Raw genomic sequence first — 21,762 nt, forward strand, 5'->3', positions numbered from 1 at the left:
CCTGTTATTAACATAGGTAGTGATTAGAATACTTCACCTGTCATTAACATAGGTAGTGATTAGAATACTTCACAACCTGTCATTAGCATAGGTAGTGATTAGAATACTTCACCTGTCATTAACATAGGTAGTGATTAGAATACTTCACCTGTCATTAGCATAGGTAGTGATTAGAATACTTCACCTGTCATTAACATAGGTAGTGATTAGAATACTTCACCTGTCATTAACATAGGTAGTGATTAGAATACTTCACAACCTGTCATTAACATAGGTAGTGATTAGAGTACTTCACAACCTGTCATTAACATAGGTAGTGATTAGAATACTTCACAACCTGTCATTAACATAGGTAGTGATTAGAATACTTCACAACCTGTCATTAACATAGGTAGTGATTAGAATACTTCACAACCTGTCATTAACATAGGTAGTGATTAGAATACTTCACCTGTCATTAACATAGGTAGTGATTAGAATACTTCACCACCTGTCATTAGCATAGGTAGTGATTAGAATACTTCACCACCTGTCATTAACATAGGTAGTGATTAGAATACTTCACAACCTGTCATTAACATAGGTAGTGAATAGAATACTTCACCTGTCATTAACATAGGTAGTGATTAGAATACTTCACCTGTCATTAACATAGGTAGTGATTAGAATACTTCACAACCTGTCATTAACATAGGTAGTGATTAGAATACTTCACCTGTCATTAACATAGGTAGTGATTTGAATAATTCACCTGTCATTAACATAGGTAGTGATTAGAATACTTCACAACCTGTCATTAGCATAGGTAGTGATTAGAATACTTCACCTGTCATTAACATAGGCAGTGATTAGAATACTTCACCTGTCATTAATATAGGTAGTGAATAGAATACTTCACCTGTCATTAACATAGGTAGTTATTAGAATACTTCATCTGTCATTAACATAGGTAGTGATTAGAATACTTCACAACCTGTCATTAGCATAGGTAGTGATTAGAATACTTCACAACCTGTCATTAACATAGGTAGTGATTAGAATACTTCACCTGTCATTAACATAGGTAGTGATTAGAATACTTCACCTGTCATTAACATAGGTAGTGAATAGAATACTTCACAACCTGTCATTAGCATAGGTAGTGATTAGAATACTTCACAACCTGTCATTAATATAGGTAGTGATTAGAATACTTCACCTGTCATTAACATAAGTAGTGATTAGAATACTTCACCTGTCATTAACATAGGTAGTGAATAGAATACTTCACCTGTCATTAACATAGGTAGTGATTAGAATACTTCACCTGTCATTAACATAAGTAGTGAATAGAATACTTCACCTGCCATTAACATAGGTAGTGAATAGAATACTTCACCTGTCATTAACATAGGTAGTGAATAGAATACTTCACCTGTCATTAACATAGGTAGTGATTAGAATAATTCACCTGTCATTAACATAGGTAGTGATTAGAATACTTCATCTGTCATTAACATAGGTAGTGATTAGAATACTTCACAACCTGTCATTAGCATAGGTAGTGATTAGAATACTTCACCTGTCAATAACATAGGCAGTGATTAGAATACTTCACCTGTCATTAACATAGGTAGTGAATAGAATACTTCACCTGTCATTAACATAGGTAGTGATTAGAATACTTCACCTGTCATTAACATAGGTAGTGATTAGAATAATTCACCTGTCATTAACATAGGTAGTGATTAGAATACTTCATCTGTCATTAACATAGGTAGTGATTAGAATACTTCACAACCTGTCATTAACATAGGTAGTGATTAGAATACTTCACCTGTCATTAACATAGGTAGTGATTAGAATACTTCACCACCTGTCATTAGCATAGGTAGTGATTAGAATACTTCACCACCTGTCATTAACATAGGTAGTGATTAGAATACTTCACAACCTGTCATTAACATAGGTAGTGAATAGAATACTTCACCTGTCATTAACATAGGTAGTGATTAGAATACTTCACCTGTCATTAACATAGGTAGTGATTAGAATACTTCACAACCTGTCATTAACATAGGTAGTGATTAGAATACTTCACCTGTCATTAACATAGGTAGTGATTTGAATAATTCACCTGTCATTAACATAGGTAGTGATTAGAATACTTCACAACCTGTCATTAGCATAGGTAGTGATTAGAATACTTCACCTGTCATTAACATAGGCAGTGATTAGAATACTTCACCTGTCATTAATATAGGTAGTGAATAGAATACTTCACCTGTCATTAACATAGGTAGTTATTAGAATACTTCATCTGTCATTAACATAGGTAGTGATTAGAATACTTCACAACCTGTCATTAGCATAGGTAGTGATTAGAATACTTCACAACCTGTCATTAACATAGGTAGTGATTAGAATACTTCACCTGTCATTAACATAGGTAGTGATTAGAATACTTCACCTGTCATTAACATAGGTAGTGAATAGAATACTTCACAACCTGTCATTAGCATAGGTAGTGATTAGAATACTTCACAACCTGTCATTAATATAGGTAGTGATTAGAATACTTCACCTGTCATTAACATAAGTAGTGATTAGAATACTTCACCTGTCATTAACATAGGTAGTGAATAGAATACTTCACCTGTCATTAACATAGGTAGTGATTAGAATACTTCACCTGTCATTAACATAAGTAGTGAATAGAATACTTCACCTGCCATTAACATAGGTAGTGAATAGAATACTTCACCTGTCATTAACATAGGTAGTGAATAGAATACTTCACCTGTCATTAACATAGGTAGTGATTAGAATAATTCACCTGTCATTAACATAGGTAGTGATTAGAATACTTCATCTGTCATTAACATAGGTAGTGATTAGAATACTTCACAACCTGTCATTAGCATAGGTAGTGATTAGAATACTTCACCTGTCAATAACATAGGCAGTGATTAGAATACTTCACCTGTCATTAACATAGGTAGTGAATAGAATACTTCACCTGTCATTAACATAGGTAGTGATTAGAATACTTCACCTGTCATTAACATAGGTAGTGATTAGAATAATTCACCTGTCATTAACATAGGTAGTGATTAGAATACTTCATCTGTCATTAACATAGGTAGTGATTAGAATACTTCACAACCTGTCATTAGCATAGGTAGTGATTAGAATACTTCACAACCTGTCATTAACATAGGTAGTGATTAGAATACTTCACCTCTCATTAACATAGGTAGTGATTAGAATACTTCACAACCTGTCATTAACATAGGTAGTGATTAGAATACTTCACAACCTGTCATTAGCATAGGTAGTGATTAGAATACTTCACAACCTGTCATTAACATAGGTAGTGATTAGAATACTTCACCTGTCATTAACATAGGTAGTGATTTGAATACTTCACAACCTGTCATTAACATAGGTAGTGATTAGAATAATTCACCTGTCATTAACATAGGTAGTGATTAGAACACTTCACCTGTCATTAACATAGGTAGTGATTAGAATACTTCATCTGTCATTAACATAGGTAGTGATTAGAATACTTCACAACCTGTCATTAGCATAGGTAGTGATTAGAATACTTCACAACCTGTCATTAACATAGATAGTGATTAGAATACTTCACCTGTCATTAACATAGGTAGTGATTAGAATACTTCACCTGTCATTAACATAGGTAGTGATTAGAATACTTCACAACCTGTCATTAGCATAGGTAGTGATTAGAATACTTCACAACCTGTCATTAATATAGGTAGTGATTAGAATACTTCACCTGTCATTAACATAAGTAGTGATTAGAATACTTCACCTGTCATTAACATAGGTAGTGAATAGAATACTTCACCTGTCATTAACATAGGTAGTGATTAGAATACTTCACCTGTCATTAACATAGGTAGTGATTAGAATACTTCACAACCTGTCATTAGCATAGGTAGTGATTAGAATACTTCACAACCTGTCATTAATATAGGTAGTGATTAGAATACTTCACCTGTCATTAACATAAGTAGTGATTAGAATACTTCACCTGTCATTAACATAGGTAGTGAATAGAATACTTCACCTGTCATTAACATAGGTAGTGATTAGAATACTTCACCTGTCATTAACATAAGTAGTGAATAGAATACTTCACCTGCCATTAACATAGGTAGTGAATAGAATACTTCACCTGTCATTAACATAGGTAGTGATTAGAATACTTCACCTGTCATTAACATAGGTAGTGATTAGAATAATTCACCTGTCATTAACATAGGTAGTGATTAGAATACTTCATCTGTCATTAACATAGGTAGTGATTAGAATACTTCACAACCTGTCATTAGCATAGGTAGTGATTAGAATACTTCACCTGTCATAAACATAGGCAGTGATTAGAATACTTCACCTGTCATTAACATAGGTAGTGAATAGAATACTTCACCTGTCATTAACATAGGTAGTGATTAGAATACTTCACCTGTCATTAACATAGGTAGTGAATATAATACTTCACCTGTCATTAACATAGGTAGTGATTAGAATACTTCACCTGTCATTAACATAGGTAGTGATTAGAATACTTCACCTGTCATTAACATAGGTAGTGATTAGAATACTTCACCTGTCATTAACATAGGTAGTGATTAGAATACTTCATCTGTCATTAACATAGGTAGTGATTAAAATACTTCACAACCTGTCATTAACATAAGTAGTGATTAGAATACTTCACAACCTGTCATTAACATAGGTAGTGGTTGTTCCTTCAGAAGGCATCCAACATTAGACTAAAAAGTCACATGTGTTTTAAATCTGACCTTAGAATCAGGCCCTAAGACCAGAAGCTGAGAATAGACTGCAGTTAGAATTTTAATTACTTATCTCTTAAAATTTATGTAGCACAGATGTTTAAAAAAAACTGCAGATTTGTAAGAAAAATTTAAAATGCAAACATATACCTCATATTTTATATGTTTATGAAAATTATTTCAAAAGCTAACAGGATTTGAATTTTAGGTGTATTCTCAGTTGATGGTCTCACAGTGAGGAGCTGCATATAAACAAGAGGTCCATGGAGCACATCGCTCATCTACGTCATCTTGACCTATATTTAAAAGATCCCCCCTATATATTCGCATGTGAAACTTTTATCCCTATTGTGGCCTAAAACTACCCTTGGAGACAATGATTTTTACAAACTTGAATCTACACTATGTCCGGAAGCTCTCACTTAAATGTAAACTTCTTTAGCCCAATGGTTCTTGAGAACAGTTTTAAAGATTTTTTCTTTATATTTGTATGTAAAACTTAAATATCCTATTGTGGCCCCATTCTAACCAAGGGGGCCATGATTTTAATAAACTTGAATTTGCAATATGTCATTAATCTTTCGTGTGTGGTAGTTTTGGTTTTACTTTTATTTCTGAATTTTGATCCCAATGAAATACATTTATCCGTTGTATTTGACCACGCCCACTTTATCTTTCAGCCATTAACTTTAATGACAGTTTTTATTGTTCAATTTACTATATAAAGCCACGCAGCCTACAATTCGTTGAAGCGAGACAGCTGGCCTTGCTAGCTACACTTCTCCCTCCAATCTTCCTGTACTGGAATCACGTCTTGTTCGTCCGTTTTGTCGTGATACTTTGCCCTTGTAACTTAGTTATAATACCTTTGTGTTGGGAGAATTTCTTGATGATTTATCTAGGCTAAGTTCTAGACATTATGAGTGTTTATTTATCGTGTTCATACTGGTAATGAATTCGTAAAGTGTTGTTTATCTTCTTTTCATTTCTATTGAGTTTAGTTTCTAATCATAATGTAGTTGGGTCGTTTCGAAGTCGCCACAATAAAATAAAATAAACACAACGCGAAGTACAGACTGTACGAACGCCAGACCTGCTATATTATTTGGTGACGTGACCAGGATAGGATTTTCATTGTCTTGGGGCAGTGGCTGTTAAAGACACGTGCTTCACGCAGTGAGTCCTATTCAGCAATTCATACTGCTACATTATTTGGTCAATCATGACAAGGATAGAATTTCCATTGTTGTTGGGCAGTGACTGTCATATCCACGTACTTCACGCAGCGAGTCTTATTCGGGTATTCGGACTGGGCTGAATTCTTTTGTTATATTTTCAGTTAATTTTTTCCTATACATTTGCCTTTATATTTTTGTTGATATATTCAACAGCGAATTATTTTTGCTCACCATGCAGTTATGCAAAGACAGTAGTCGAGTAGGATAGATTTCTTAACGGCGAAATGTGCTTTGATAGAAAGCCAAATCAAGTCAGCACAGAATGGGTGTCGTTTTCGAGAGAGGTTATTGCATGGATCGTTCGAATTTAGGAAAGAAATTAATCCACCATTGCTTGATGGAAATTACGACATTCGAAAATTTTTCATTCAGTTTGAACATGCTGTTACATTTTGTAAGTGGAATGGTTGAAGTGATAAAGAGTGTGCCAGTCAGCTTCTTATGTCTTTATGTGGGTCGGCAAGAAACATTCTATCTGAAATTCCTTTAGCCGCATCCTTAGACTTTCAAACATTGAAAGACATATTAAGGAATCATTTTTGTCCATCAGAATTTTTAGGCCAGAATTAAAAAGGAGTTTGTTTACCATCGCGCGACCGACCCATTTTTAACCACCCAACTGGAAAGTTTTTAATGACATAATTTCGGCCATTTTTTTTCCACTCGATTTTCCGACTTCTGTTTTTCTTTCAAGTTCCTTTCCGCGTTTGGTTCATCTTCACAAGTCAAGGGTTATTGATTCATTACCTCGCACCATGCTCGCATCAGTCACCATTCAAAACACGGGTTTGGGACAGGGGGTGACGCAATAAGCTAAAATTAAATCATCCAATGAGATTCCTCGTTTAAGATGCAAGTTTGGAAAGAGCAAAAACAGAAAGTGAACAATGGTCTTCGTGGGGTACTTTTCTTAACATCAAGAACATTGCGTATTGTTTTTATTTTGTAACGAGGTAACTGATCAGTAGCCCTTGACTTGTGAAGATGTGTTTTGTTTTGTTTTTAGTTTTGTTCTTTGCGGCGTTTTGTAAATCGCCGCAATTCTAAGCACTCAAATGATCGATTCGGCACATGGCATACTGGTAGAATTTTATCTATCCGACGAGGCATCATTCGATAATTACGGACACAAACAACAACTATGTCCGATGAAAATGTAAATGGGTACCCCGAATATTCGGATATGCCCGCAATTTACCGAAATACCCCCAAGAATTAGTTTTCGAAATACCACCTAAAAGTATCGAAATTCCCCTCTAATTATATACATTAATGCATATTAAATTTATATATGTTAATCTTTTATGATGAAACGTTTTTAAATTTGTGATTGTAAATTTAGGGAATTCAATTGTGTTCATTCCTCGCATTCACGGTGTTTCAAAGAAAGATAACTCTAGCAAAATTTATACATAACATGACATATTTTTATTTTCCAATCAAGGGCCCTCAAGGGGCAGCATGAGATTTTTTCCCCTATACAATATTTGTTTGAATTGCAAAATATATATGAATGTTGATTTAATTCAACTTAAGCAATGTATATATATAATGATTAGGAATTAATGGTTGAACACATTCTTCTAAATGAAAGAAAAATAACATGAGTTACCTTCCTTAGATTAACACAAATTCTAAAAAACAAGACTTTTTTAATTAAAAAAATTATGTTATTTTTTCTTCAGAGACGGTATTTTACACATTGAATTAATCCCTAATCTTTCAATTTAACTTTAAAAAATTGATTCAAAGGGGAATTTCGTTAGTTCTAATCGGCATTTCGGTAATTCAAGGTACTGCGGAGCACAGATTTAATGTATTAGAAATCGTTTGACCAACATCATTGAACATGAAATTGTGTTGAGTTTATACGAATAATGTTTTAGAACAACAACAATGCTACAAAGTTTCAGTTGCATAATAAATGCATGTTATATTGGCCATTGAGAGTAAAATCATGGCAACCAAGACTCCAGACAAATTTGAAAAAAAAAAATCCCTACCGACCGACCCAATATTTTTTATGACCATCGGGCTATGGCAAACCAACATTTTTTAAAGTGTGGCCTTACAGAATTCAATTTAAGAACATGGATAGAGAAGAAGGAGAAACTATTTCAGACTTTGGTCATTCCTTGCGGAGACTTGCATTAAAAGCGTATTCTTGTTCTTTTAGCTCGATAAAAACTTGCGTTATTGACCAGTTTGTATTTGGCTTAAGAGATGCCGACTTGATGAAACATATTTACTTTAGACGTCCTGCACCTTTAGATGAAGCCATTGCATCTGCTGTCGAGTTTGAAGATTTCATTGAGCAAAATGCGTATGTTCAACAGAACATTGTACCCGATACACCAGTTAATACAAATTCTGTAAGAACCTTTATTCGTGAATCCAAGCCGCTCTTGATTTGCATACGATCGAAGAAAAGAACAAAGTACTAAAAACTGATGTCATTTGTCAGACTAAGAATGGCCCTGACTGCGTCAAAAGTCAACCCAAAATATCGGGAGACTCACAAGTTCTGATGCTGGGGCCGTGGCATCAGATCTAGAACGTTCAAACATTACCGAACACAGTAGGCCACCCGACATTTTGACGAGTAACGCACAAAGCAAACTTACCAAAAACCCTATTGATGAAGAATTATTTTATTCTGATGATGAAATTCATATTAGTAGCTCGAATGATATTCTTGAACCTATCGATATTTGCGAGTCGGAGTTGAAATGTTTGCATTGAGACTTCTTTGAATCCCGAGGCAAAGGAATCCAATCCTAGATCGCAATTTTGTTTAGAACCTCCAGTTGATAACTTGTACATGCGTTTCGTTTTTGCTTTGAAACTTGAGGGGAGGACTGTTCCCCCTGGTCAAGTTTGTTTCTTGGTGAGGAGCCAGTGCGCAAGCACTCAGTCGGTCCGTTATGAAGTGGAGTCGCTGGTATTGTACCCTTACTGTAGACCGGAATTTCCAAAGGAATAGGTTAGATATTTGACTTATTGAAATAGTCATGCGGGTTGTTACCCACGTTAACGGTGAACTGGTTAATCGTACTTTATGCTACACGTGTGTGTCGCTACACGTGTGTGTCTACACACAGTTTGAGTTCTTTTTATTCAGAATTCATTAACTTTACTAAAACCGCGTAAACTTTGTTTAGATTACGCTAATAGTTTCCGTCTCCTGTCATCTGAATGGCAAATCTGGGATACGAAATTATTATAAACCGCGTAAATTTCTATATTAAATACATTTTAAATTTTCTTGTGTTTTTTTTCATTAGCTAATGATATTGCTTATGTTTACTTATACCTAGTACTCTTACTAAATGTGCTTTCCTATACCTAGTACTCTTACTAAATGTGCTTTCCTATACCTAGTACTTACTAAATGTGCTTTCCTATACCTAGTACTCTTACTAAATGTGCTTTCCTATACTTAGTACTTACTAAATGTGCTTTCCTATACCTAGTACTTACTAAATGTGCTTTCATATACCTAGTACTCTTACTAAATGTGCTTTCCTATACCTAGTACTTACTAAATATGCTTTCATATACCTAGTACTCTTACTAAATGTACTTTCAGATTATTTTTTCAGTTTCTGGTGGGATACAAACGGAATCCAGCGACTGATGCATGGAACACGTGGTTTTCAGCTCTGTGGAATGTCCGTAATTCGTAATCTTCGGAGTACCTAGACCTAAGGTGGCAGGGGACAGTTTCTTTGGTTTTGAAACATGTGGATAGGGAGTATACACCAAAGTCAGATTATGACAGACTAATGAAAAATCATATTTCCATTTTACGTCAATACTTGTATTTCATATTAGTGTAGTTAATAAATTATGACCCTAAATTACATGTAATCTATAAATACTGGTGCTGGTGCACAAAACATGCTCTGAGCAGGTTCCCCTTTCCCTCATTTGGGCTAATCCGCACCACCCCCACACCACCACAGTACCAAACATGGGGATTTAGACACTGTGCACAATCAAGAACCCTATCTGCCCTTCTCAAAAATCTACCCCTCATATGGGGCCATCCACCTTCCCTCACAGCTACAGACCTTTTGCTAGACCCTGCATGTTTTCACCGGAATTTCTTCAGCAACTGACCACGTGTCTTAGTTTCGTATTTGCACCCATCTATATGCTAGGAATCATGGTGACACCTACATGTTGTATATCAACATTTTTACTAAGCACTCAGCTACATTTGACATGCATCCTAAAATTATTGTATACATTTTTACACATGTAATATCACTTCAAATACGGGGCAATTCCATTTTTTGAAAAAGTTGACCGGGCCTATAGTGCGAAACTGTCCCCTGCTACCTAAGAACCGAAATCAGTGAATGTGATGTGACAGTGTTGTGAACTATTCCTGTTTTCGCGCTCCTGACATTCTGAAGTCAATGCGTCCATACTAACCGAGGAGAGCTGTTACGTTACCCGCCTTTATGATGGACTTTTCTTTGAAGTGAACTTTGCATATTACGCATATTGGACTTTCATATACTTTGTACCATTGTTTTTCATGAAGGGTGTGGGGGTGCGGGGAGGGGGTGTATTTTTATTTCTATATCCTGGCTTTTTAGGTCAGATGGATTACATTTGTCTTTAAGCGGGGGGGGGGGGGGGGGGGATAGTTTCGGTTTTACTCCCAATGTAAATCATTCACCCGTTGTATTTGACCACGCCCACTTTATCTCTCAGCCAATACCTTTAATGTCAGTTTCTATTGTTCAGTTTACTAAATAAAGCCATGCAGCTTTCAATTCGTTAAAACGAGACAGCTGGACTTATAAAATTTGTCATATTCATACTGGTAATAAATTCGTAAAGTGTTGTTTGTCTTATTTTCATTTCTGTTGAGTTTATTTTCAAAGTTTCTAATCATAGTGTAGTTGGGTCGTTTCGAAGTCGCCACAATAAAATAAAACAAACACAACGCGAAGTACAGACTATACGAACGCCAGACACGTTACACGTGTAAATATGTACTTTCCTAGCTCAGTGGTTCTTGAGAAGATTTGTAAAACTTTAATCTCCAACTGTGGTCATTTCCTACCATCAGGGGACATGGTTTTAACAAGCTTTAAATCTGCACTGTCAGCTCTTTTGGCTCCGTGGTTCTTGAGAAGATTTTTAAATGACCCCACATTATTTTTTTGCATTTTTGTGATTATCTCCCCTTTGAACAAACTTGAAAGTTCTTCACCAAAGGATGGTTTTTACCGAGTTTGGTTGAAATTGACCGAGTGGTTCTGGAGAAGAAGTCGAAAATGTAAAAGGTTTAGAGACAGACAGACGACGGACAAAATGCGATCAGAAAAGCTCACTTGAGCTCAGGTGAGCTAAAAACAAGATGTTTGTGAAACACTGATCCCCCATTTGGCCAAAGTCTATGATCAGGAAGTCAAACATTTTGGTACAAAAAGAAAGGTCTTGTCACAAAGACTCCACATGTGAAATATGAAAGCCCTTGTAATCACCATGCATTCCAAAGTTATGGCCAAGGTTAAAGTTTTTGTGGACACACAGACAGACCAAAAGGTGTATACCCCTGAATCTTCAATTAAAAAGGCATAGAAGTTTGTGCCACTTCACGGCTGGTGACATTTCTACGCGAGTGAATAAAACAACGAACTGAAAATATATAAAAATCTTTATTGTTTTTACAGTCTCTGACCACTGGTCTAAGTAAATACATAAAAATCTTTATTGTTTTTACACAGTCTCTGACCACTGGTCTAAGTAAATACATAAAAATCTTTAATGTTTGTACACAGTCTCTGACCAGTCTGACCAGTGTATATAAAAGACTTTATTGTTTTTACACAGTCTCTGACCACTGGTCTAAGTAAATACATAAAAATCTTTAACACATTTGTGACCACTGGCCTAATTAAAAATATTTGCAAATGTACTTTTAACTCTTTCACATCACCGAAAAATACAGCAACAACATTTTCTGGTAAGCAATTTAAAATCTAATAATAGAATTTATAGACCTCAATAATGAATATATGTAAAACTTAGAACCCTTTCTGTGGCCCCTAAACTAAACAGCATTTATAGACCACAATAATGAATATTTGTACTACTCTAAATCCTTTCTATGGCCCCTAAACAGCATTTATAGACCATGATAATGGATATATGTAAAACTTAAACCCCTTTTCAAAATATGTGGCCCCTATACACCATTTATAGCGCACATTAATGAACATATGTAAAATTTGCCCGTTGAGGCCCCAGCATTGCCTTGTAGGTCAGTGTGTGATAAAGGTGAATCTCCTATATACAAGGAACATACCTGGAGGGTTTTTTTCTGTATAAGGAATTCTTGAGAGGACTTATAAGTAGCCCTGCCTTTCATTACTAAATTTCTTACTTATCTCCCCTTAGATTGGGACATAACCATAACCCTTCATTTGAAGACCATACCAAAGGAGTCATTGCAGCGTGTTTGGTTGAAAATGGAGAGTTGTTCTGAAGAAAAAGATTTTCATAAGACTACATCATATTTTCACTACACTGCAATTATCTCTAAAAATAAAAGTCTTAATAAAAACAAAATTATCTCTAATCTGTATATATAAAAAAAAAGTCTTAAAACAAAATTAAATAACAACTAACTTTTGATCAGAAAAGCTTTGGTGAGCTAATAGGACCATTATACAGCATCTCCATATATGTATGTGTGAATATGTATCACAAAACTGATAGATTATACATATGTATGTGTGAATATGTATCACAAAACTGATAGATTATACATATGTATGTGTGAATATGTATCACAAAACTGATAGATTATACATATGTATGTGTGTATATGTATCACAAAGCTGATAGATTATACATATGTATGTGTGAATATGTATCACAAAGCTGATAGATTATACATATGTATGTGTGAATATGTATCACAAAGCTGATATACTATATATTAGGCCAAGTAAAATTAATTAGTAGATTATCATTCAAACTTCACAAAAAAATGGGGCGGGTGGGAGGATTTTATTTTTTATTTTTCGCCATGGTATTCTTGACCTCGAAAATGCCTTCTCTCATTGAGAAAAGGCTTTATAAATCATAACTACATGTGTATTTGGGTTTCTAAAAGGCAAAGTGAAACAAAGTACGATTACGATACCGGACCGGACATAAAAATATCCGGAAATTGTAATTTTGAAAAATAAAAAAAATCGGGGCGGGGCGATTTTCGAGGGGCGGGCGGGAATGATAATCTACTAATTAATTTTACTTGGCCTTAGGCTTTTGTGATAGTTCTATTACAATGTCCATGTACTAAGACTTGTGTAGATTTTTTCTATATTTATTTCTGGGTTATATATACAGTAAACTATGCTTATATCGAACACACTTATATAACGAATCTATGCTTATTGCGAAGTGATATTTATTCCCCTATGAGCATGATAAGAGGAAACTAGTGAAAATCTTATTGGGTATAATGGAATTTGGTTAGAATGAAAAGTTTTTAGCTGGCACTAGAGGTTCACTATAAACGAGTTTTACTGTATGTATATATATCTATATATGAATATATATCTGTTATGCTACAAATAAAGCTAATTACAGGTCTATATACAGTACAGCCACAATGAAATCTAGCTAACCTGGTGGTATATTGAAAAACTGTGTCAATCAAATCTTTGTAATTCAACTTTGAATCATATTAATCAAAAAAGTATCCGACTTGATATTGCTCAAGGCCAAATTTTTCTCTGATACCAAACATGTTCAGATTAGACATAAAAAAATATATATAACAATAATATAAAAAAAAAATAGGCATGCTCTGCAAAACAAATAATAAAAAAAAAACCCACAATGTTCAACAAAACTCCAAAACAAACAATGAAAGTTGTCTCAATTTAAGCAATTTAAAATGTTTTACAAATTTTAAATTTTTATTTTTTATTTTTAGACTGCTGGTCTAAAGATACCAACAGGAAGTGACAATGTGTAGATACCAACAGGAAGTGACAATGTGTATACCAACAGGAAGTGATAATGTGTAGATACCAACAGGAAGTGACAATGTGTAGATACCAACAGGAAGTGACAATTTGTATACCAACAGGAAGTGACAATGTGTATACCAACAGGAAGTGACAATGTGTAGATACCAACAGGAAGTGACAATGTGTAGATACCAACAGGAAGTGACAATGTGTAGATTGGTAAGAACCTAAAAATCTCCTGCATGTAGCATCAGAGTTTAAAACTCTGTAAAAAAAAATATATACAAATACACTAGATATATTCCCGCACAAAAATCGTTGGGCATGCTTGCTTTGTACACCCCTTGTAGTTGGATTACACCTTATAATCAAAAGCAATTCAGTGTAGTGTATTCAATATGGACCTTCAGCAGCTGAGGAGATCCTCATTGGAGAATTAACAATTTTAATGCAAATAACTTAGAAAATATACAATGATTACTAAATTATTTTTTTTTTTTTTTACAAAAATGTATTAAACTCTTGTAAATGACTACATACAATATACTGCAATAATTCTCTTATATACTTCACAACTAACAAAAATATGGGGAAAAAACACCTGCAAATTTTCAGTCTGACCATTTGTCAGCCAGATACATTAAATTTTTGGGTACAATTAACAACACATGCCCTGTGCAGGGTGTAGAAGGTGTACACCAAAAAGTGTCTACCAGAAAGTGTACACCTTTGCACTTGATTATGGAATGGTGTACACTTTGTGGTCGGTGTAGACAAATGAAGCGGGCCCTGTGACTCTGTCTCTATGTGTTTAATTCTGTCTCTATGTGTCTGATTCTATCTCTATGTGTCTGATTCTCTATGTGTCTGATTCTCTATGTGTCTGATTCTCTATTTGTCTGATTCTCTATGTGTCTGATTCTCTATGTGCCTGATTCTCTATGTGTCTGATTCTACCTCTATGTGTCTGATTCTATCTCTATGTGTCTGATTCTATCTCTATGTGTCTGATTCTCTATGTGTCTGATTCTCTATGTGTCTGATTCTCTATGTGTCTGATTCTCTATGTGTCTGATTCTCTATGTGTCTGATACAGACTTATAGCTGATGTACATTTCTTCTGATGGACCAGCTTCTACAGAAGAAGTATGACTCTTCATGTGGAGCTTTAACTGCTCAGGGTCGGAGAATGCCATATCACACAGACCACACACAAAATTTTTGTGTTTGCGTACGTGCGTATTTAAGTTTGACGCTTGACTGAACGCTTTCCCACACAGATTACAGGTGTAGGGTTTTTCCCCTGTGTGAGTCCGGGCATGGATTCGGAGTCCTGAGGCCTGTATGAAGGTCTTCTCACACACATCACATTTGTACGGCTTATCTCCTGTGTGTGTGCGATGATGTCTCTGCAAATCGGCGGTCCAGCGAAAATTTTTCCCACAGAGTTCACAGGAATACGGCTTCTCGCGCGTGTGGATGAACATGTGTCGCTGCACATGTGCCGTCTGACTAAACTCTTTCCCACACACATCACACTTGTACGGTCTGTATCCCGTGTGTGTGCGCTTGTGGACTTGGTATCCCGACTGATCGATGAAGGTCTTGCTACAGATGCCACATTTATGCCGTCTATCGCCTGTGTGCGTCCTTTTGTGTCTCTGTAAGTTACACTGCAGGCTGAACGACTTCCCACAGAGGTCACACTCGTACGGCTTATCGCCAGTGTGAGTTCGGAAGTGTGTCTGCATGTGCGACAAGAAATAAAACGTTTTCCCGCAAATTTCACAGTGAAATCGCTTATCCCCTTCATGTGTCCGCATGTGGGTTCGCATGTGGGATTGAAAGTAAAATCCTTTCTCGCATACTTCACATTTATAACGTTTTTCACCAGTGTGCGTCTTCCTGTGAATTTTGAGACGAGATAAATGTTGAAAATCTTTACCACAAACATCACATGTGTGGGACTTTTCATCCGTTCCTTTTTCTGATAGTTTGACTTTACGATTATAAGATTCCTTGATTTTGTGTATCATCAAATGACTTTCCAAATCCTTGGCATCACTAAACCATTCCCCACATATGCCACACGCTTTGAACCTCTGTCGCGGTTCTGTGTCGTGGTCGGCTGCAGAAGTCGGCCCGCCCTCAGAAACACCCACTGCCCCCGCGGCCTCCGCACCTTTCTGCCCCATCATATACACAAGATCCTCACTCACAGACTTACAAATCTGGTCCACTTTCTTACAGACATCACATAGCAGCGTCTTATCAAGAGGATGTCCAGCCACGTGAGTCTCCAAAACCTGCCGTCTTTCGAACATTTCACCACAGGTGGCGCACTGATAGGATCTGTTTGATCCATTGATAGAGTCGATGATTTCGTCTCTGTGAAACAGTTTCCTGCAGGAGCCACACTTACTCATCAAGTGGACGTGACCCACTGTGCTGGTCACCGTATCCACTGTGCTGGTCACCGTGTCCATTCTGACTTAATTCAATGTCTTCACACAAGTGTAGAAGCTCTGTCCACTATCAGGACTAAGCTACATCTCCAATCCTGTAAAATAATACAAACAAAATAACTACTATCATGTTCAAAACATAGACCAGTCCATGACACTACTTAAACATGTCAAAGGGAGGTAATTCCCACTGTAAAGCTTTTATAACTGCTACATTAAATATGGGTGTATATATGCATGGCCAACTTTATTTATATCTTCACGCTCTCCTTGTGTTTGAAATAAAAAATGACTAAATATTTGACAAAGAGAATGACTTTAAAATTCAATGTTTCAACCACTGTCTTTTTTTAAGAAATAAATTTCCAATCAATATGACAATACCAGGTACACATCTTCATATGGTGAGTAATGAGTGGAAAAAATTTTCTGACTTTAATTTCCAATATAATTAGAATGAAAGAAAGCATAAGTGCGCAAGCTCACATACCCCACGTTCACATGCCCCCCACTCACATTTTCATTAGATAATCAAATGTAATTTCATAAGTTTAATATATTTGGTTTGCTGAAACTGACCGCAATATCTTCAGTACCTACCAGAGGGTCACAGTTCTATAGCATAGCTTGACGATTGGAGACAGACCTCTTCATACATGTACCTGGAGTGGACAGATTAAGGATAAAAGGTAGCTGGACATTACATGAGCACAGGAAGCAGAGTTGACAGGTGTTAATAAGCATAGGCTGGGACCAGAGATGGCCAGTGTGCCTGTTATTGTTATGAAAACATCACCAACCCACCCCCTCAAATGTTCATTCAACAGTTAAAATGAAGATTAATGAAACAATACTTATAGGTAGTTCTTGTTAAACCAATGAAATTGAACAGAAACTTTAACATCTTCCCCAATTTAACTGAGTCATTTGTACATTATCTATTTAATATTATGACTTATAAGTATATTATAAACTGATAATGCATGTTATGAATTACATAATTTACCATAATGGTCACTAACATTTGAAATAAATAACACAGACTATAATGACCAAATAATCTTCAATCGACCAGTATTAGCCAGTATTGACCGGTTTTAACCAGTATTGACCACCGGCCCGGTCAATACTCACATTGACCACTTTTTTGCCAACCTTGACATAGTGCCACACCCTGACCATTCCCCCCGTCCCGTCCAAAGTCGTGAAGCTGCCATGCACTGTTTCATGTCTATATTGCATGCAGAGTAGACATTATTCTTCCAGACAACAACAAGCAACATTGGTGAATTAGGTTTTGTTGGAACATGATTTTGCTTTTTTATGGGGGTGAAGCACTGCAGGTGAACAATTTCTACAAATTTCCCTAATTTAACAAACATCTAGAAAACACGGAGCTTAGCTTCCTTCTACTGCAATGAGAGAAATAACCCGTGGGACTGAAGATCAAATATACTCATCAATCGTATTTGTTTTCAAACAACTTTTTACTCTTCCCATCACCAAATACAATTGATTTTGCACAGAAACAAATGGCTAAGTCTTCGTACTTTGAGACTTGTAATTTGCCTTGCTTGAAACGTTGAACTAGGTAACTAATATCTTCACTTCCTCTTAAATAGAAAGTAGAAGTCAATAAAATGGCACTCGTTTGTAAAATTGTAAACAATGGATAATTAATATATTCTTCAAAATAGGTTTATTGTTGATTTTAAACCATATGGCATTTGCTGACATAAAAGAAAATTCTCCAAATCCAGAGAACGATGACGTATATCTCCAAGAACCTGTGGCTTGAAATTCGGCATGCAAGTAGTTAAAATATTTATCTATTCAAGATCGGCAAATTACACATATCACACTGGTTCCTGATTTTTTTTAGGAGTTTGAAGAGAGTGGGTAGTTTTTTATCTGGGTCAGTTAGATCTAGTGATGTACCGATTGTCGCCAACTTTTGATTGTCGGTCGCTATAACTGAAACGATGTGAATAATCGATTGTCATTTTAAAAATCAAAAATCGCCGACGTCAATATTTTTTTTTAATCATACGAATATTCCTGCCGCGACTTATCTAAAATCAGAATTGGCTGACAAAGCTGAATAATCCGATAAGATTGAATATTGTCTAACGTTTCTCTTGAGAATCTTTCACTCGTATGGAGGCGTCACCATTGCTGGTAAAGCCCTGCAAAAATTTAGGCCTATGCTGGGCGCTTACAGTCTTTGAACAGGGAGGGATCTTTATCGTGCCACACCTGTTGTGACACGGGGCCTTGGATTTTGCCTCTTACAACAAGGATGTGGTAATGAGGCTCTATTCTAACCTGAATCCCATAAGAACAACAAAAGTCGAGAGATTTATCTCTATACCAGGAAAATAAAATCGAAAGTATGGGATTGTTAACTTCAAATTTCTAATTATGATTTTGGATGTCTCCATATGAGTGTAAAAATTCTCGGGAGAGACGTTAAACAAGATACAATCAATCTAACAATTTTCGATTAATCAATCGAAAAGGTACATCCGATTAATCCGATCATCGATTAATTTATTTTCCCGATTGCCCATTACTAATTAGACCCCTCTTTATATTTATGGTATAACAGAATTCGGGCCTAAAAACGGGCTTAGGCCCTACAACCGCTGAGTTGCGCAATGTGAGTATTATAAAAGTACAACATATATCAGAGATACTAGAGTACTTCATCTGTCTTTAATATTACTGTTGCTCAAACACGATAAGTAACTTCTCGTCTCTGAAGTGTCAACCATGGCGTCATTGAAACTGTTCACTGAAACAGTCTTCACGAAAACTCAGTGGTCCGAAGACCGAGGCCAGTGAATTTTACAGTTGGGTCAGTGAATATTAAAAATCAGGAAGCTCAATGGGCTTGTAGACTTTTTGTAAGTCACATTAAATATAATATTGGATTTAGATATTCTAAACGTCTTATTTGCTTAAATTTACCATCAAAATAAAAATAAATCAAAAAATAGCACATAAAGTAAGTGTTTGGACATTCAGGTTTGTTTATTTCGTAAAGAACGATAACTATGTCTATACTTGTAATTGTCAAGATAACTTGTACGTTGATCACGTGAATATTAAAGGAACTTGTTGAAACAACAAAAAATGCCAGCGTTCTGTATCACACCGCACACAGGTAATTGCTGCTTTATTGCATTGCAGTGCTTCCCAAGGTCTTCTGGTACATACTGGACACTTGGTTCAGTAATGGTCGAGATATTACTGGACCAAATCACATTTTACCAGACCAAAATTTATATGCAAATTAATCCCCTATTGTGGTCCCACCTTACCCTTGGGGCCATGGTTTTGACAAACTTGAATTTACACTATATAAGGAAGCTTAAAATTTCATTTAAATTTAAACTTTCTGGCCCAGTGGTTCTTGAGAAGAAGATTGTTAAAGATGTTCCCATATATTCCTATGTAAATCTTTGATCCCCTATTTTCGCCCTACCCTACCCCCGGGGGCCATGATTTTAACAAAATGTCAGGAAGCTTTCATGTAAATTTGAACTGTTCGGCCCAGAATGGCATCGGCGACGTACTTTATTAGCTCAAGCATTGCACTTCAGATTTGTCAATGGAGTAAACTTTTCCAACCAGTGTTCAACACCAGTGGTTATGAAATACACGTTTTTTTTCAAACTCGAGCAATTCGCGCAACTCAAATGCAAATTGTTCAAATCAAACGTGTCCATGTTGTTCAAGTACTTCTTGATCAGTTTAAACGCTTTATTTACGTGTTATTTATTACCTAATTCAAACGCTTTAAAGACGTCTGTAGTTTCACGGGATATTGCTCAATTGTATTATCACCCTCTCGGGGGAATTGAAGATGATCGCAAGTTTGATAAATATTTGAGTTAAACGTAAACACGTTTTCTGTTTGCAATGACCAAAGAACAGAATAAATTTTGGGACATGCTGCTAAAAATTGAAAATTTATCTTATCATATATTTCATTGGAAAAGAAATTATCGGACAGTTGGTCCGGCCAACAACTGATATTGATCGGACCAAAACAAAACAAAAATTACCGGACATTTGCCAATGTCCGACAGACCTTTGGAATCACTGGCATTGTCCAATTAAAATTAACTTCGTCAATTGCAGTTACCTCTGATTTTATGCAATTTCTATAGTTTATAGAATTAATCATTTACATTTGATGTTAGTAGAGAAGGCTACTTCCTAAGGTGCACTCGGGCTGTTTTAAGGTTTGTGAAAAATACGTGAATTTGTAGTCTTGTTGTTTGCGGGCAAAGAGAGAGAAAATACCGTGTACAGTGTTGTTTTTCTGGTGTCGACAGAAAGAATGTCTTAGGGTGGATATGAATACGAGTAATAAGCATAGTTTCAGTAAATTAATTGTACAATTTTACAATGCATTCCATAATGTATGTGATAAACATATGAAAATTTAGTGGGCCAGTAAATTTCACTGTGGGCCAGTAAATTCAGACAGTTCACTGGTCCGACTGGCCAGCAAGTTTTAAATGTTCTCGTGAAGACGGCTCAAAATCGTCACCTGCACCTGTCTCCGTGTCTGCAGATGTCATCACTCGGCTCACTACTCAAACATTTCAAGCAATTAGAAACTTTAAAACCGAGAATGCGCAACAGTGACGCTAAACCCGGACAGACAGTAACTGACGCTTACCAAACTACACTGTTCTACACTAACAGGTTGACATGTTGACAGCAAGTTGAAATCAAATCGACAAATGGCTTTGTCTCTTTCCAAGGGTTATGATAAATGAGGACTCCGAACCCGATGGAATTAAGTAAAATATACTTGTACGAAGGGCGTATACTTTCCTTTAGTTATTATTTCTTTCTCATTCAGGCCATAACAACATATAGACAGCATGTAAAACGACCATAGCATCACGTGTTTGTCACAATGATATGTATCAGAGATGATCTTACATAATTTATCATTATCTTGTATCACAGATGCATGGTACCTACACATGTATTTCACGTTTTTAGTCGATTAAAAAGGCCCACAGAACTTGTGTTGACTTGCTGATTGTATATAGACTTTAAATGAAATTTACTTATAATTACTTTTTATCCATGTATCACAATTTATATCACGGGTAGTATCACGCTTACATAATGCAATGTGTCACATAATTGCATGTTTCAAATATTATGAAAACCAATAAAAATTGTAAATAAATAGATATTCTGTAAATGATCATTTTAT

At 35.8% G+C, this 21,762-nt stretch overlaps 1 protein-coding gene across 3 annotated transcripts; it reads right to left on the reverse strand.

Moving 5' to 3' along the window:
* Window positions 1-11,708: 11,708 nt before the first annotated feature.
* LOC125666151 (zinc finger protein 664-like) lies at window positions 11,709-21,441 on the reverse strand. Of its 3 annotated transcripts, none has more exons than XR_008799061.1 (3): window positions 21,211-21,355; window positions 15,010-16,612; window positions 11,709-14,889 (listed from the first exon to the last, which is right to left on the reverse strand). XR_008799061.1 is itself a non-coding variant. In XM_048899287.2 (2 exons), the coding sequence occupies exon 2, from the start codon at window positions 16,536-16,538 to the stop codon at window positions 15,132-15,134; it is 1,407 nt and encodes a 468-aa protein (XP_048755244.2). In that variant the 5' UTR covers window positions 16,539-16,612; window positions 21,211-21,441; the 3' UTR covers window positions 11,709-15,131. The 3 variants fall into 3 exon arrangements, 1 of the variants encoding a protein (XP_048755244.2); XR_008799060.1 differs by having other exon boundaries at window positions 11,709-14,911; XM_048899287.2 differs by having other exon boundaries at window positions 11,709-16,612; window positions 21,211-21,441.
* Between the last annotated feature and the right edge of the window lie 321 nt (window positions 21,442-21,762).

Source organism: Ostrea edulis, chromosome 10, assembly GCF_947568905.1.
Source record: "Ostrea edulis chromosome 10, xbOstEdul1.1, whole genome shotgun sequence".
NCBI lineage: Eukaryota > Metazoa > Mollusca > Bivalvia > Ostreida > Ostreidae > Ostrea > Ostrea edulis.

What these genes read in the sequence shown, in the direction of transcription:
- LOC125666151 (XM_048899287.2), bottom strand. Translation starts at nt 16,538, where the DNA reads ATGGACACGGTGACCAGCACAGTGGATACGGTGACCAGCACAGTGGGT.